Source organism: Schistocerca serialis, chromosome 1 (genome assembly GCF_023864345.2).
Source record: "Schistocerca serialis cubense isolate TAMUIC-IGC-003099 chromosome 1, iqSchSeri2.2, whole genome shotgun sequence".
Classification (NCBI taxonomy): Eukaryota; Metazoa; Arthropoda; class Insecta; order Orthoptera; family Acrididae; genus Schistocerca; species Schistocerca serialis.
This window is the reverse complement of record NC_064638.1, coordinates 819918618-819935240: the sequence shown is the minus strand read 5'-3', so window position 1 is coordinate 819935240 and position 16623 is coordinate 819918618. Positions and strand designations below refer to the sequence as shown.

General features: G+C 39.5%; 1 protein-coding gene across 1 annotated transcript in view; it reads right to left on the bottom strand.

Moving 5' to 3' along the window:
• Positions 1 to 9672, bottom strand: part of LOC126484391 (RAB6-interacting golgin) — a 62586-nt gene extending 52914 nt beyond the window's left edge. The window contains exons 1-3 of the mRNA XM_050107892.1: positions 9246 to 9672; positions 8909 to 9081; positions 1996 to 2303 (exon numbers count right to left, since the gene is read on the bottom strand). Of these exons, the coding sequence (XP_049963849.1) occupies positions 1996 to 2303; positions 8909 to 9081; positions 9246 to 9318 (554 nt within the window). The 5' untranslated portion in view covers positions 9319 to 9672. The remainder of the gene's footprint in view (positions 1 to 1995; positions 2304 to 8908; positions 9082 to 9245) is intronic.
• Positions 9673 to 16623: the final 6951 nt, after the last annotated feature.

Here is a 16623-nt window from a genome sequence, read left to right as displayed (position 1 = left end):
AGTGAACAAAAAATAAAACTGTGCCCTCCCAGTCATGAACTTCAGAAACACTTTCAATCAAAAAACGAAATGATAAACAGCTGATGCTTCTACTCAAGATGTCAGGATATATTATGTTGTTATTTTTGGGGAAAAAACACGATGATGTGACAACTATTCCAACAATTTCTTGTGAAGGACACTCTAACAGATACCATTACATCACAGTGCATAAACATTAGCAATTTTCCTAACTCATAGGCCAGTAGTGTACAAACCCTTGATACTATGAGTACTCTAGCTGCAAAATTGAGTATGTTGTTTCAGTTAGAAAACTACTGAAATTTTAGCTAACTGCAGAACAAAAAGGATTGATGACATAACTTTAAGTCCTATATTTCTAAGCATCATTTATACAATGAAGAACCAAAGAAACTGGTATACCTGCCTAATATTGTATGGGGCCCCCACAAGCATGCAAAAGTGTCGCAACACGAACTGGCCTGGACTCAACTAATGTCTGAAGTAGTGCTGGAGGGAACTGACACCATGAATCCTGCAGGGCTGTCCATAAATCCGTAACAGTACGAGGGGGTTGAGGTCTCTTCTGAACAGCACATTGCAAGGTATCCCAAATATGCTCAATAATTTTCATGTCTGGGGAGTTTGCTGGCCAGCGGAAATGTTTAAATTCAGAAGTGTGTTCCTGGAGTCACTCTGTAGCAATTCTGGACATGTGGGGTGTCACATTGTCCTGCTAGAATTGCCCAAATCCGTCTGAATGCACAACGAACATGAATGGATGCAGGTGATCAGACATGATGCTTACATACGTGTCACCTGTCAGAGGCGTATCTAGACGTATCAGGGGTCCCATATCACTTCAACTGCACACACCCCACACCATTACAGAGCCTCCAACAGCTTCAACAGTCCCCAGCTGAAATGCAGTGTCCATGAATTCATGAAGTTGTCTCCATACCTGTAGACTTCCACCCGCTCGATACAATTTGAATCAAGACTCGTCCAGCCAGACAACACGTTTCCAGTCATCAACAGTCCTATGTCAATGTTGATGGACCCCGGCAAGGCATAAAATTTTGCATCATGCAAACCATCAAGGGTACATGAGTGGGCATCCAGTACCAAACCACATCTCGATGATGTTTCATTGAATGGTTCACACGCTGACACTTGTTGATGGCCCAGCAGTGAAATCTGCGGAAGGGTTGCACTTCTGTCATGCTGAATGAATCTCTTCAGTTGTTGTAGGTCCCGTTCTTGCGGGATCTTTTTCGGCAAAGTCGAAGATTTGATGTTTTACTGGATTCCTGATAATCACGGTGCACTCATGAAATGGTTGTACAGGAAAATCCTCACTACATCGCTACCTCGGAGATACTGTGTCCCATTGCTCATGCGCAGACTATAACGCCAGGATCAAAGTCACTTAAATCTTGATAACCTGCATTACAGCAGCAGTAACTTATCTAAAACCTGCACCAGAGACTTGTTGTCTTATATAGGCTTTGCCGATCGCAGTACCATATCCTGCCTCTTTACGTATCTTTTTTATTTGAATATGCATGTCTACACCAGGTTCTTTGGCTCTTCAGTGTATTTTTACTGTATGATGCACTGTAGATTGGACACACCAAATTTTATTATTAGATCATGAAAACTTTCAAAAAATTTTGTCCACATTTTCCGCCTAACATAACAAACAATTTCATGATTTTTAACCATCTGCTCATAAAAGACCCGCCACTGGATAATTACTTCTTATCTTTCCAAATCTAAGCTAATTTCTTTCATTATGCATTTGAAAACTAGAGTCCATATCCAAATAAAATGATTAAATGTTATTTTGTTAAAACATGAATCATTGAAATTTTCACAAACTGACTACTTTCTGCCATTTCACACTTCCTTTACATGATCAACAGCAATCTTTTCTTTTCATATTGTTATTCAATCTTGGTGATTTTACTCAATGTATAACATAGATACACAAACCTGTCAGCTAATGCTTTGGCCAGCAATTCTTTACGCCGTCGGTTCTGTTCCTCCATCATCTTATGACGCATTTCAAATTCATCCAATATAGAAGATTTACTGGCCTGCTCCGGAGAAATAACTTCATAGCTTTTATCTTCCTTAATCTTCAAATAAACTGGTCCATGGCTCGGGCTAGCTTGTGTGCTTGAAACACTACTAGTATCTGATGAAGATTCTGTCCCATTTGAAACTCCACATCCTGAATCAGCTGAACTTACTTCAGAAAGTAATGGCAAGTTCTCTGATGTGCTTTTCACATCAACATCCTGCAACAAAAAAAATGATTAATACACATTAAAATAATTTACATTCAATGTTTACTGTTAAAACTAAATGATCACATTTGAATATGCTAGCTAAAAATATGTCACTATCTGGACAGTGTCTCTTTGGAGTTGTTTGAAGACATCTGTCACAGTGCGGTCATTGCTGGTGATCTGCAATCTCAACCATAAAGCATCATCATGGCTTGCCATACTTTCCTTGAGCCAGTGGAAAAATAATCAAGCCAAAAATAATCTGCATATACTCTAAAATTGTTCTTCATGCTTTTGCCCTTATGAACAAAAGGTTCTCAAAAGATGAATAGCCACATAGCCATTTGGCACTTCCTACCTGCAGACCAACACTTGTTCCACTAAGGGGCAGAATGCCGCTTAAGCTGGTTTCAGGTTGGGAGAGATGCTTCAAACACATGGTGGATCACACTTACTGTATGATCCAATGATTTCTCTGAGTTCAAAATTGGTCAGCAGGCAGTACATAAACCATTTTGTTTTGTTTTGTTTTCCTGTCATCTCTTTTTCCAGCCACCTCTACCTGTTGGTTGAATAAAATGGGCAAGTGGCCACTACATTAGCTTTTTATTTTTTTCAAATAGCTCTTTTGCAGTGCACATTAAATCAATACTTCAATTCTTGCAGCATGCCTTCTTCTTCCTCTTTGTCCACATTCATTTCATATATTCAGATTTCTGCTTCCAGAGTTGTTTGATGTTATGAGGCTGTTTTTTTTCTTCCTTCTTTGTCCCTTACAGCCACTTTCTGAATTCTGTTCCCGAATAAATTCCTGTTATGTGTGCCCATTATGTTGACGTTTGCTTCTTTGAGACCGTTTAGTATCTGTATAAATCCTGCTGGGTGTTCTTCCAGCTTCATAAGTTCATGAAAAATTTGCTTCATCAGTCTTGTCATCATGCATTCTAACCAAATGTTCAAAGAATGACATTCTTCTTTTGTGGATTGCCTGTATTATGTTCTCTACAGTTTCACAGATTTCTTTGTTAGGTCATGGACTGTTGTATTCTGTTACAATTGTCCTTGGGCCAGTGTTTCGGTGCCATAAATAGCTTCACGTCTCACTACTGTATTATAATGTTTAATGCTGGTATCCTAAATAAAGCCTTTTTACTGCAGATGTTTCTGGTGTTCTGGAACGTGATGTTCATCTTATTTGTTCCATCTCCAGACTGACTACATCATTGTTGTTCATGCTACATCACTTGTCTAAATACCTGAATGAGCTGACTCTCATGATTTTGTTTGGATTTATGAGTAAATTTTGTGGGCAATTTTTAACACACACTCATTATAAATTCTGTTTCTGTGAAAGAAACTTGTGAACCAATTTTTCCTGTTTGTACAATCAGGTTTTCTATCTGGATTTTGACATTTTCTGATGTGTCTGATAACAAGACAATGGCCTCTGCAAATGTGAGGCAATTCAGTCACACTCTATTCACCTTTTCTAGGATGCAGTTGCAAAGCATAGGCGAAAGTCCATCCCCTTACCAGCCTCCTATAATTTATCTTGAAGTTTTTGTAGAATTCTCCACAGAAGCTGACTTTGGATGATATACTTTTTAATATATCTTGTTAATGTTTGTAGTTTTTGGATCTAGACCGATTATTTCTTAATACTGATGTATGATTTTCTGTCAATGGAATCCACATTTTCTTGTAATCTACGAATATAACTCTTGTATCTTTGTTTCTCAATTTGCAGAATAGTTTTTTTTATTCTAGATCAGTTCACTGCACAATTTACTTTTCTGAAATCCATCTTGAGATTCTCCTAGTTGTGGGTTTAGTCACGGTTCTGTATGACTGAACAGTGCTTTAAATAAAATTTTGAGTCACTTGCAAAAGCGATATGCCTCTATAATTATTTGGGCCATTTTTATGTCCTTTCTTGTGCAATCCTGCAGATTTTATCTACAGTATTCTATTTTTAAGTTCAAGAATGAAGTCTTCTTTGAGGGCTTTCCTAAATCTGCCTTTCTTTCATCCTCACTGGCTACCTTATTGATTTTCAATGAGTATATAATTTCTTTACTTTCTGCTAAATCTGGAGCTGTCAAATCATCATTTTGAGTACAGTTTTAAGTAACAATAAATTTGTATTCAGGTTCATGACAATTATGTTTGTTAATAGTTTCCAATCTTCACTGAATGAGTGTAGCTCATTCCTGATGAATAACATTCTCTCACTTTTACAAGTTCAAGCGGCTCATTTCTTTGTAGGGGGTTGTTTCTGTTTTTCTGATTTTTATTTGAATTCCAATTTTCCCATGCCTTCTGTCTTTCTTGCAAAACCTTGTCGCATTAATCATTCCACCATGTCTGGTTTTTTTTTCCATTTAGTGGATGGTATTGTCTTGACAAGTGCTTTGCTGATGCCATTTTTATATCTGTTCTACATCTGAAAGACCTTGCTCTGAAGACCTGCTTTAAATTTTCTGAACTCCAGCTAATAAGTATCATATTTTAGAAGCTTAGTTTGTCTCTTAAGTTTTGAACATACTTCAGGCTTAATCTTAATTTTAACAACAGAAATGTAGTGGTCTGATTCGATATTTGAGGACTCTATATAGTGATGTGGGCTGGGTATACGTCCAGTGTGAGGGAACTTATAAAATGGAAATATTGCCGGGAATATTTCTTTGGGCCAGGAAGATTCCCAGAAACTGGGACTTTATGAAAATTTTTAGATTTTGAGTGTTTCAACAGTTATTAACAGTTAAAGAACCTTAAAACTAGGTTAACTAAGTAAATTCATATATTTTAATCCAAGATTTATCATTCCATGCATTAATTTCCGTGCAAATTCCAGGCAAAACATCATTTACCACAACTCTGGCTGAAAAAATAATTTAAAATATTCACTAGGCCTACTATTTTTATGCAAGCTGAAACCACACATTTCTCTGAATGAAACCTAAACTTACAAAATATTCTTAATTCCTTGGCATTATGAAACACTCGAACAACTCAATCCCTTATGCAGGTGGATGCAGACCCTCTAAGCACAATGAGTGCATTTCAATCTTCTTCAAAGAATTTGTTAGAAAGGTCATGTAATGAGATTGGTGAAAACCTCATCGTCGAGCACTTTTACGATGGTGAGTTTACGGTGCAGATTGTTATCCAAGATGGAATGTGTGTTTTACAGTAGCTGCTTGGATATTTGTTACAAGGGGGGAGGGGGGGGGATGAGGGGAGGTAAATGTCACTCATATAGATGTACACTCCACCTTTGGCCCTACCCCTACTGACCCACTGAGAAATCCTTTCAGTTTTACGCAAGGTGAGGAGAGTTTTTTAATGGTACATTTCTAAATTTACATGTGCTAGTACAGTTATACTCCTCCTGCAATAATTGGCTGGAATTGCAACAATAGATAGATTTGCTTCCTTGAGTTGGTTGACACATCATTACCTCTGGCATAAGAGCAAGTCATTTCCTCAAGTACACTGTGTGAGCAATGTCAATGGTACATAAAGACAATGGACTGAATAATGGAACAGGAAGATATCAAGAGGAGGGACAAGATTTTCTTCCTGCTGGCCAAAATCAAGAATGTCTATAGCAACTTCTAGTGGCTTAGCCCAAGATACTTTGGACTCATATCCCGAGATACCATTCATGTTGTAACATAGTGTTTCCTGATCATGTATGTTTATTCATCTCGTGGCTACTGTGGATACCACTGCTTGTTTCCAGTGAAGATAATGGGTGATCTTTCTCTAAATATAAATGGGTTGTAGTGGATGCCTAAGGGGCTGGCTTAGTGGCAAATAATATTCTTAGGAAGATGGTGCTTCCCAGCACTTGTTATAAAATTAATTTCTGAGAGACCTAACCAGTAAGCAGAACCTTTCAGCAAGTGCAGTTAGCGTTAGCAGGAAACAGCCAATGGAAATGCCCAAATTCTGTTGCTGAGTGGGTGAAAGGACTAAATGTTAAAAGCGATCATGGAGCTTCTTGAACTCATAAACTCAAGGAACCAGTTGGCAGCTCTTTTGGGGCTGCAGGAGGCAAGTTTTTAGCACTCTGGGTTAGAGGCAGTATTGCAGAGCGTATTTTGGAAGTCAACAGTCAGTGGCCACTAGTGGTCAATAAAGCTATTCTTCTTATGCAGTTACATAAGAGTTCAGAAGTGCATCCCCATGCAAGGGCATGGGAACCGGCTTAGCCACTGGCCCTTTTCACAGTGGATGCTGCAGTTTAGTGGGCATACAAGAACTCTGTAGGAAGAGGCTACATAGCAGAGGGGTGAAGTCATTAGCTAGCTGGAGGTGTTTAACAAACAAGGCAGGCTTGGTGAGATGTACTGAAAAACAATCAGTTTTGTTTGTTCCAGGAGAAATTTGAGATGTGATGTTTTTGTGTATGCTGCTTCTTTTTGACCTTAGACTGTCATCCTATGGTTATGGATCAGATTATTGGCAAGAATTGCTGGATACCAGCTGGACACAATGTAATAACAGCTGGAAGAATTGGCAACATACTGATCACATGTCTCATGGTCATAGATTGCTCTTCGTACTGCCATGTAGGCAAGCAGCTGGTCAGTCAAAACAGTCCTAAGGCCAAATCTGTGAGTGGCGTCTATTGATCTTAAGCTATCATCATATTTTTAATATATGGTGATTAGGCCTGAATGTGAGGGGCTTTTGTTTCACCTTTTAGTACTTGCTCTGGGTGGTTGCTCAAACTTGGAAAAAAAATTGCCTGAGAATTTCAAGTGTGAGGAGGAAGATGGTGTCATGAAGCTCCTAATAAATTACTGGTTAGTGGGAAAGGGAGTGGGAGCAGCAAACAATAATAATGACTTCTTTCCTCTCAGCTGAGCTATATACCAGCCATAGGCAACAGTTTAACCATGGTTTTTAAACACCAATAATTTATACGGAATAATATTCATATAAGTAACACTCTTTAAAGTATTTAGTATTTCAAAATTTGTGATTTACAGAACTCTATAAAATTCAATTTCAGAGATGGTTTTATGAAATTCCTGGAATTACCTGATTTTTCCAGGTAAAATGAAATTCCCTGAGAATTCCAGGTTTTCCAGAAGAATCGTCACCCTGTTGCTCCATCACTTCTTCCACAACCCCCCTCCCCCCACTGCATAGTGTATGAAATGTAGGTAAACAAGCTGAAGAGATAATAAAAATATGTGGATCCTATCTTGATATACTTAAGTATTACTGGTGCATCAAATATCAGAATTATGATGGGTATTATTTCCCGGTAACAACACATTCTTCTGACCTCGACTGCTCATCCATCTCACAGTCTCTGGAGTTCTCCATTACAAATATGCATAATTTTTCACACAACACCATGACCAAACTGAAATTTATACTGCTGTGCACCATTTAATTAACACTGCATTATCGCCACAGGAGGATACTTGACGTTCTGTGACGCCTTCCCCAGGCAAAGATGTTTCAGAGATTCAAGTATTCTGATAATAATGATATGTTTAAAAAACATCTGTTTGATGTTATTCATGACTGCAGTAATGTATACACTCTTACAGCTCACAAAAATGCTATTTGCCACATAGCTAAATATTAGCTTCACTTAGGTCACGTAGCTGTATGCACTGTTTAAAGAAAGTTTTCCACCAATCAATATCATCTTGAAGATTTGTTGTTTAATGACACATAATATGTCTGGTTATTTTCCCACTGCACATAGGTCAGAAACCTAAATGAGTGTGTATGTGCCACATACTGTGAATAGTGTATAGTGAATAGTGTTTTATTTGTCTCATAACATACAATTTCTAATCATATGATTAGTGTACAGGAGACACGTCAAAAAAATGGATAACACAACTTAGGCCTAATTGGTACAAAGAATTTTAACATTAATATAAACTTTTATTTTTCTTTCCTCCCTTTTGTGAAGGACAGCTACATTTACACACAAGACTATATGTAAATTTATTCTGCTCAAATGTTCAGCTCATCCTTCATGAACTCCTCAACAGTGTAGTAGCAGCATTTGACAACTATATCATAAGGCTTCGTTTTCAGTGTCTCTAGGTTCATACTCAGAACATTCTTTCCTTTTAGCTTGTAATGAATTTTCATTGCCATATTATGAGGAGACTGCGCATATAGGTTTAAGCGATGAGTGGGAAGCATAAAACTGTCTTTGTTTCTCATGTTATACGTGTGATTGAAGCTGTTTTTCTCGAACAACTCTAAATTACTGTCATATGGTTTTTCAAGAACCATACTGCAAATATCATTTGTCGCAAAAAAAGTGTATTTTTGTAAACTGACTGTGAGATGATAGGTGGAACAACTTCATGCCCAATTCATTACTACTATGTGAAACTAATTCAGAAGTTAAGGACAAAACCACTATTGAGAAAACCCTCCTAAAATTTGGAGAAAAAGCAAACTTGCTGCCATGACGATACAAAAATTTACGCCGGTCTATTACAAGACGGTTAACTGTGTATCAATTGTTCTGGCCACCAACTGCGGTACTGCCTAAATCACAGATCCGTTTCTCACTTCGGTGAAAAAAAAATCGGTTGTTATGCTTATTTAACCAAATTCCTTACTTTGGTTTTGTACAGCAGTGCCTTATCCGGAATATCGCCAGATCTGGGTAAATTAGAAGTGCTTCGCGGCTTCTGCAACATTCTTAGTCGCGTAACATTTTTCCTTCCTGTGCCATTAATTTTATCTTGCTGTTTCAATACATGGCTACTACTTGGATGGGCTGCTTTCCGAGCTGCAAAAATGGAATTACAATGAAAATGTTAGCAGGCGATTTAAAAATCCCTCCATAACCTAAATGGAGCACAAGGCAATAAGTTTCTCACAAAACAGCGCAACGCTATTAGCATTTTCTATTGTATTCTATCATTGTCCCTTTAACTGGTTTTTTTCCTGTACCTTCCACAGTTTCTTCTGTCTGTGCAAATTTCCGGAGATCTTCTTCAGTAAACCCAGCCCATCTTTCAGCCATGTCAGTTTAACATCAACAAAGATACGTCACCTTCTATCTCTGGTAAGTATTTTTGCTATCATTTTTCAGAAACCAGTACCCACAGACAAATATTCATACTTTCTTGCACCTACATATGGCTTGTTTCGATTGTATATCTTCTGTTTCAAGAAAGTGGGCTTCACCTTTCTGTTAACGGACAGGCTTGAGAGATTACAATTATAACTTTCTCCTTTCTAATTTTAAACTCAGTTTTTACAACGTGCTACATTTTAGGTAGCACGTTCGTATTTCTTACATCAGTTACCCGTCATCACGAGTTTTCAGTTTTGCCTACACTGCTGAACGTCAAGTCTGCGGGACTGACAACACGTCTTTCTTTCGGAAGTGACAATAATTACCAATCTATAGATAGGATCACACACGCGCCAAAGCTTGTGGCTTTCTGTAGTGACAAGTGGAACACATGGTGATGTCCATAATTATGAGAATTTTTAAGTGGAAGAACACCTTTTGGAACGCCTAAAACAACTTAGTTCAGCCAAATTTGCACTTTCGAAACATAGCAAATTTTCGGGAGAGAGAAATCAGTAAGTTGACATATTTTGCTTATTTTCATTCAGTAATGTCGTATTGAATAATGTTCTGGGGTAACTCATCTTTAAGAAAGGTCTTCATTGCCCCAAAACGTGCTGTAAGAATAATATGTGGTGCTCAACCGCGATCATCTTGTTGACATCTGTTTAACGAGTTGAGCATTCTGACTGCTGCTTCACAGTATATTTTTTCCCTCGTGAAGTTTGTTGTAAATAATGTACTACAGTTCAAAAAGAACAATGAGGTTCATAATTACAATACTAGAAGAAAAGATAACATTTATCACTCAATATTAAAGTTGTCTTTAGCACAGAAAGCGGTGCACAGCGCTGCAACAAAAAAGTTTTTCCACTTACCCAGCGATATAAAATGTCTAACAGATAGCAATGTGAAATTTGAAAATAAATTGAAAAAGTTTCTCTTTGATAACGCCTTCTACTCCATTGAAGAATTTCTATGTTTGTACTGTGTAAAAGATGGTGGGTAGGAATTGCTAACTCAATCTGTATACCTTGTTTTCATTTTGGGGAAAAAGAACATATGGTGATGTTTGGAGTACAGATAGATGTACAAATTAATTTGCAATATGAATGTAAAATGGCTCTTTTTACATCATGACGATTTATCGTGCAAAATGATCCATGGACCATGGAAGTAACTGACTAACTGGCATCGTGAGGTACTGTCCACACAGGACGCCACAAATTCTACACAGTTGCACAGCTTTCAGTGTGGCGTCAATTGAAATCATATGGGCGGGTATGAATGTCATAGTGCGGATCATGACTGTGACAAGATTTAAATACAAGGAAGGGGAAACACAAATGTTTGCTCTGAAAATAGATTTCGCACACGGACAAATCAAGGGCCACAAATACATTTATAAAAGAAGTAACATTCGGAGACGAAAATGTTTTCTCCAATGGCAAATCAACCAACAGCTGGCACCTAAATATCATCTGCAGTCATGCTACCCTTCCAAGATTGTAGAATCTTATTGCATTCGTTGACACAGGTATTTCGAATAACTAATTTTCAGTTTAACAGCTGCCATATCGTACTCGGGAGTTATTTCTTGCATATAATTCACAATTTATTCAATGCTTGGCCTCAGAAATCACGAAGTTTTTACGACTCGCTTTTTTGGTTACATATATTGTTTCTTTATCAAAAAATCTTTTAAGATTGCGAGATACGTCACTGGTTTGCACACACACACACACACACACACACACACACACACACACACTGCTGCAGAAAATCAAAAAATGGGTTGCTGTTCTTGTAATTCCAGAATCTGCGAAAGTGTACGTGCTGACGATTGTTTTCAGTTTTATTACCAGTGACGTACATGAGAAAAAGGTGTGAACTTTGAAACTACTGGCAGATTAAAACTGGATGTCGGACCGAGACTTGAACTCGGGCTTTTACCTTTTCGCGGGAAAGTGCTCTACCGACTGAACTACCCCGGCATGAATAATGACCCCTCTCCACAGTTTTACTTAGATCAGTACCTGATCTCCTATCTTCCAAACTTCACAGAAGCTCTCCAGCGAAATCTGCAAGACTAGCACTCCCGAAAGGGAGGATAGTGCAGAGGCATGGCTTAGATACAACCTGGGAAATGTTTACAGAACTTTTTTCAAGAGGCACCTATATTATTTTACAACACTTGAGTTTATGAATTACAAATATTTCAAAGGTTGGCTAATATATTACTTAATTTATTGGTTTCTCATGTATGTAAAGTGTATAATACTTATGTGTTATTTATGATTGTTCAAAGTAGAAAAATACTTAAAGACTTATTATAGGTTAAGTGAACATTCTAGAGACTTTGACACGTTAAGCCACAATATTCGAAAGCGGCAACAGTCGATCAAGGAAAGCCAGTACATGCGTTGACGTTGGTCACGTTTCTGCCCAACGTGAGAAGGCCGATAATATAATAATGGCGTGTGACTAGGGCCTCCCGTCGGGTAGACCATTCGCCGGGTGCAAGTCTTTCGATTTGACGCCACTTCGGCGACTTGCGCGTCGATGGGGATGAAATGATGATGATTAGGACAACACAACACCCGTCCGTGAGCAGAGAAAATCTCGGACCCAGCCGGGAATCGAACCCGGGCCCTTAGGATTGACATGCTGTCGTGCTGACCACTCAGCTACTGGGAACAGACAAAAGGCTAATGACCAGTGGAGTTTGCACAGCAGCAGTCAGCACTTCGACAGATCAATGACCGAGCAGACATATAATGCTTCCAAGGAGAACAACGACCAGCGCTGTTCACTCATCAGTGGTCAATGCTCCAGGAACTGTCAGCGTACTGAACTCATATGTGTGACGTATCTGGCGCTGTGGAGAAGGGCAACAGACCAATGCCCGATCACGCCAGCATATAGATAAAACAATGGAAAGCTGGCACATGTGTCGACATTGGTCACGTTTCTGCCCAACGTGAGAAGCGTAGATCAACTACGCTGCTATAGAAACTTCGTGACATTGGAAAAAACGCTGAATAAATACCTCTGACAAATGAGCGTGAAGTGGTCCTTTGAGAAGGTCCTTCGAGAGCAGAAAGAAGACACGAAGAAACGACGCCTAGATGGACGGACCAATGGTAAGAGAGCAGAGGTCATACTTCGCTACAACTACTTAGCCACTACGCTGCTCGGCAGAAGATGTCGATAACTGCGCCAGTAGAACAACACAGCAGATGCCTTCCCAAATGTTACCAGAAAGAAGTTCGTGTAGTATTTACCCAGGTGGCTGGTGAGGATGAAGGGGGGCTACGGCCTCACCAAATGGGTCACGTGTGAACCTAGAAGTTGATGAACTCCCCCAGAAGATACCGAACCTGAGGGTCGCTGGTTCGATTCCAGGACGGTACACTCCGCGCCACGCCGTAGCCGCTTGTTAATAACGCAACGAGCGAATTCACAAAGAGAAGACCGCGCCGTTGCTGCAATGGGTCACGGTCAAGGTACTGAGGGCAGAATACGACGCCTGGCGCGCCGCAGAAACATGAGCTGTCGCCACATCATCGGTCACTGGAATCTGCATACCACGACTCCACCACTCCTTAGCCGCAAGGAACTGAGCGAGTTAAAACACTTTGTATTACTCTGTTTGTTCAAAGAGTCTTATATCTCAATAAACAACTGTTAGTGGATCCACCAATGTTTCACTCACACCTCACTCTCTGAGCCAGGGAAAGAGCCCACCCACCGCCCACAAAGTGTCGTTTTCCCTCCCGCCATCCCTGACAAAATAATGACCTTTGCTCCCCTCTGTCGCTGACGCTCAGTATCTAATGTCACTAAACCCGATCCGCTGGATTTGGTGTCAGGTAACCTTGGCTCTACTTTGAAGTGTACATGGTAACGAATTTGTGGTAAAAAAAAAATTCGTGACGCTTTCGCCAGCGACGCGCCGCGACCAACCCGCAGACAGCAGATGACAACCTGCAGCCAGCAGGCAGTATTTCGGTAGATTGGTGAGTGCAAATTAGTTCCAAATGTTTTTCGTTTTCAAACAACGCTCTTGCAGTGTAAAAAACAAACATGTAAAGCTTTCATTCTTCAAAGAAATTTGACACTAGAACATTTTTTTTCGGATGTTGTAATCAAATTACTAATGTTACTTGTTATATAGGTCACTCTATGTTTCTGTGGTCATAGGAAGTATATTTGTGCAGATAACCATTTGTTAAACAGGAAAGCACCACAATGAAAATAGTAAGATACAAGGAGTTTCCACCCATAAGGCTATTCAGAGCCTACTTAATCAGGTAACCCAGTTGAAATCTGACAATAAAGAATTGTTGAGTGGATTATCCGAGTATAGGTCGACATCTAGTGCAACCCCCCACCTCCTCCCTACACTAGATTCCTCAGCAGCCACCCATGTGACTCCCTTCTCTGGCAAGCCAAGCGAGGATATATGAGCATTTTTTGCTGATTTGTTAGCAGCCACGAAACCTGGTTCCTGGTCAGATGAAAATATGTTGCAAATGACAAAATTGCGGTTAATTGGGGAAGCTAAGGCGCGTATACTATATCACAAGGAGGTATGAAATGCATTATCTTTTGAATAATAGAAACAAGGTTTGTTCGAAAGGTTTAAAAGGTAGAACAGTTGTCGTTTTTATAGGGAGCAATTGAACACCATGTCCTGAAGGCACAACAAAACAATAGAAAACTTTGTGGATAGAATACGAAAAGTTAATAGTAACATTTACCAATTGTCAGCCAGTGGTGAAGCAACAAATATATTCTGCAAGAAGCAGAGAATACGGCCTTAGATACTTTTTTGTGAGGATTGCCCCCCGAAACATCGCGCCATGTAAGGGCAGAATTTCCGAAGAATTTGATTGATGCAGTGAACATTGCTACATCATTAGAGAAAAGAAAAAAATGTATGTTCCACAGGGGTTCATTGTTTCAGATGCAATCGGCAAGGGCACATCGCAAAAAACTGTCGCCAACCACTGTGTACAAATTGTCAAAGGGTGGGCCATACATATCGTGAGTGTAGCAGTACAGGAAAATTTGCAAACAGGGGTCCATTAAACAGGAACGGAAACCCCAGAACCGCTGCCAGGCGTTCCCATTAAAATTCTATGCTATTAGAGCGCATGCAAAGGCGGAGTGCTGATTACCACGCACTGTTATCAGTCGACACTGGGGCTCACGTGTCAGTCCTATGTAAACAGCGCACTGAAGTCACGAGATATGACCCTCCAAGATATAAGTGGTATAGGTGGAGGTGACATATGCTCAGTAAGCTGTACGTCACTGACCTCTCACATTGAGGGTGTAAGATTCCACGGGAGGAGGTTGTGGGAGTCGTATCAAGGGTAAGCGACGAAGGGTTAGATTTCCTGATTAATCCATCACACAATAATCAACCTCAAGCAGCAAACAGTGGAGCTTAGCGGATCATTGTTTCAGTTAGTTTACACAGCTGCCATGGACACTTTGCCTCAAGATCCCTCTCCCCAAAAAGAGGAATCAACTAAACTGCGAGCATTGTCCTTGAAGATAGATTTGCGCCACGAAATACCATTTGGTACAGTGGTGAGGTGTAAACAATAGGCATTGCAGACATTTTAACGTGTCTGGAACAGCTCATTATCGTACTTTTTTCAATGACGAGCGTAGAGAAGCGCTGGCTACCATTAACACTAGCAAAAGCTATAGCAGTTAAACCATCCTTGCCTATTTTAGGACCGAGTGTTGCTAATTCATGACATGAAGCAAGAGTTTTCTTAGATAAAGCATTCTGACTGAGCACAGTTTCGTCAATATTGTAAATGTTTCCGAGAGTATCATCTTCTTTCCTCGATACGACCATGAATTGGCTTTTCATACAAGATGGCACCTTGTGATCATTTCTGTGGAGACCACTTGTAAGCAAAATCATCTAGATCGGCGTTCATGGCCAGCTTCATAGTTTTACAACCTGTCGATACATCAGTAGAATCGAGCTTAATTATAAAATTTGTAATGCTTGTGTACTTTTATTATTTTTACATCCTTAATTGTCGGCTTACCAACCTTGTGCTTATTAGACAGCTTTTTTGCAAATTCAGTTTCCTCTAAGACAGGGCGGGCCACAGCGTGCCAAACTTCACGCATGTCACTCGTCTTTGCTCGGTTTTTCTCGGGCGACATTTCATTTATTCAGATGCAGAACTCTATGAGTTCGGCAGAATCTTGGTGGCAGCGCTCTGTACCCTTTGCTATTTGTTCGTGATATGAAGGACTTTAGCAGGTCCAGTGGCTGTTTGCACAAAAGGGGGCAGTCTAGCTATTATCATCACAATCCTTTAAAATGAATGGGAATGACTGAAGAAAGAGATGAGAATTCTCAAATCGCATAAGCGACAGGTATTGCACATTTGCTACGAAACGACATTAGAATACCATGCAGAAAGAATTTAGAGATGTAGTTGACAATAAAAGAGCAATAATTTACAATAATCGACAGATACGATTGATTGTTCTGTACATGAAGAAGCACTTTCTGCAAATTTTGCAGGCTTTGAGCACATGGAGAAATTATTGGTACGAATAGTAAACTTTCTGAAGGTTAATGTGTCATTCCACTGACAATTGCAACAGTCTTCAGTGGAACTGAACAAAGAGTATGAAGACTTCAAACACTCCTGCAAAATACGTTGGTTAAGTCATGGCGCACGCCTGGAGTGATTTATCGATCTAAAACTCACTATTGTTGAATTTAGGAAGGAAAATGTAGTGGCGGAACGAAAATTATAAAGTTCGGAATGGAGTGCAGACTTTGTCTTTTTAGTGGACTTGACTGCTCACTGCTCACAGTAAGACATTCCAATGTAACTTCTTTTTAATTTGATATGGACGCATTTAAAAAGAAAATCCTGTTGCAGAAGGGAGTCATTCTTACAGTGCAGTTCCATAAGCTCATATGGCATTAAAGAAAACGCAAGTTTTGAAGAATTCATTGTAGCGTTGAATGAATTACAAGGATAGTTTTATAAACTTTTTGAGGACACTGTGAATTGTGCATCAATTTCCGAGACCATTTGCCGTTTCGGTTGGAAGCATTCCTGTATATGTGCAGATGTAACTGGCTGACATGCACGGTACTTATAGTTTTAATAGAAAATCTTTTTTACACTGTACAGTTTTCCATGGCGTCTCTATTGCTTCCCAAAGGCAGAGTTTTCAAGTCTCCATAATGAGGTT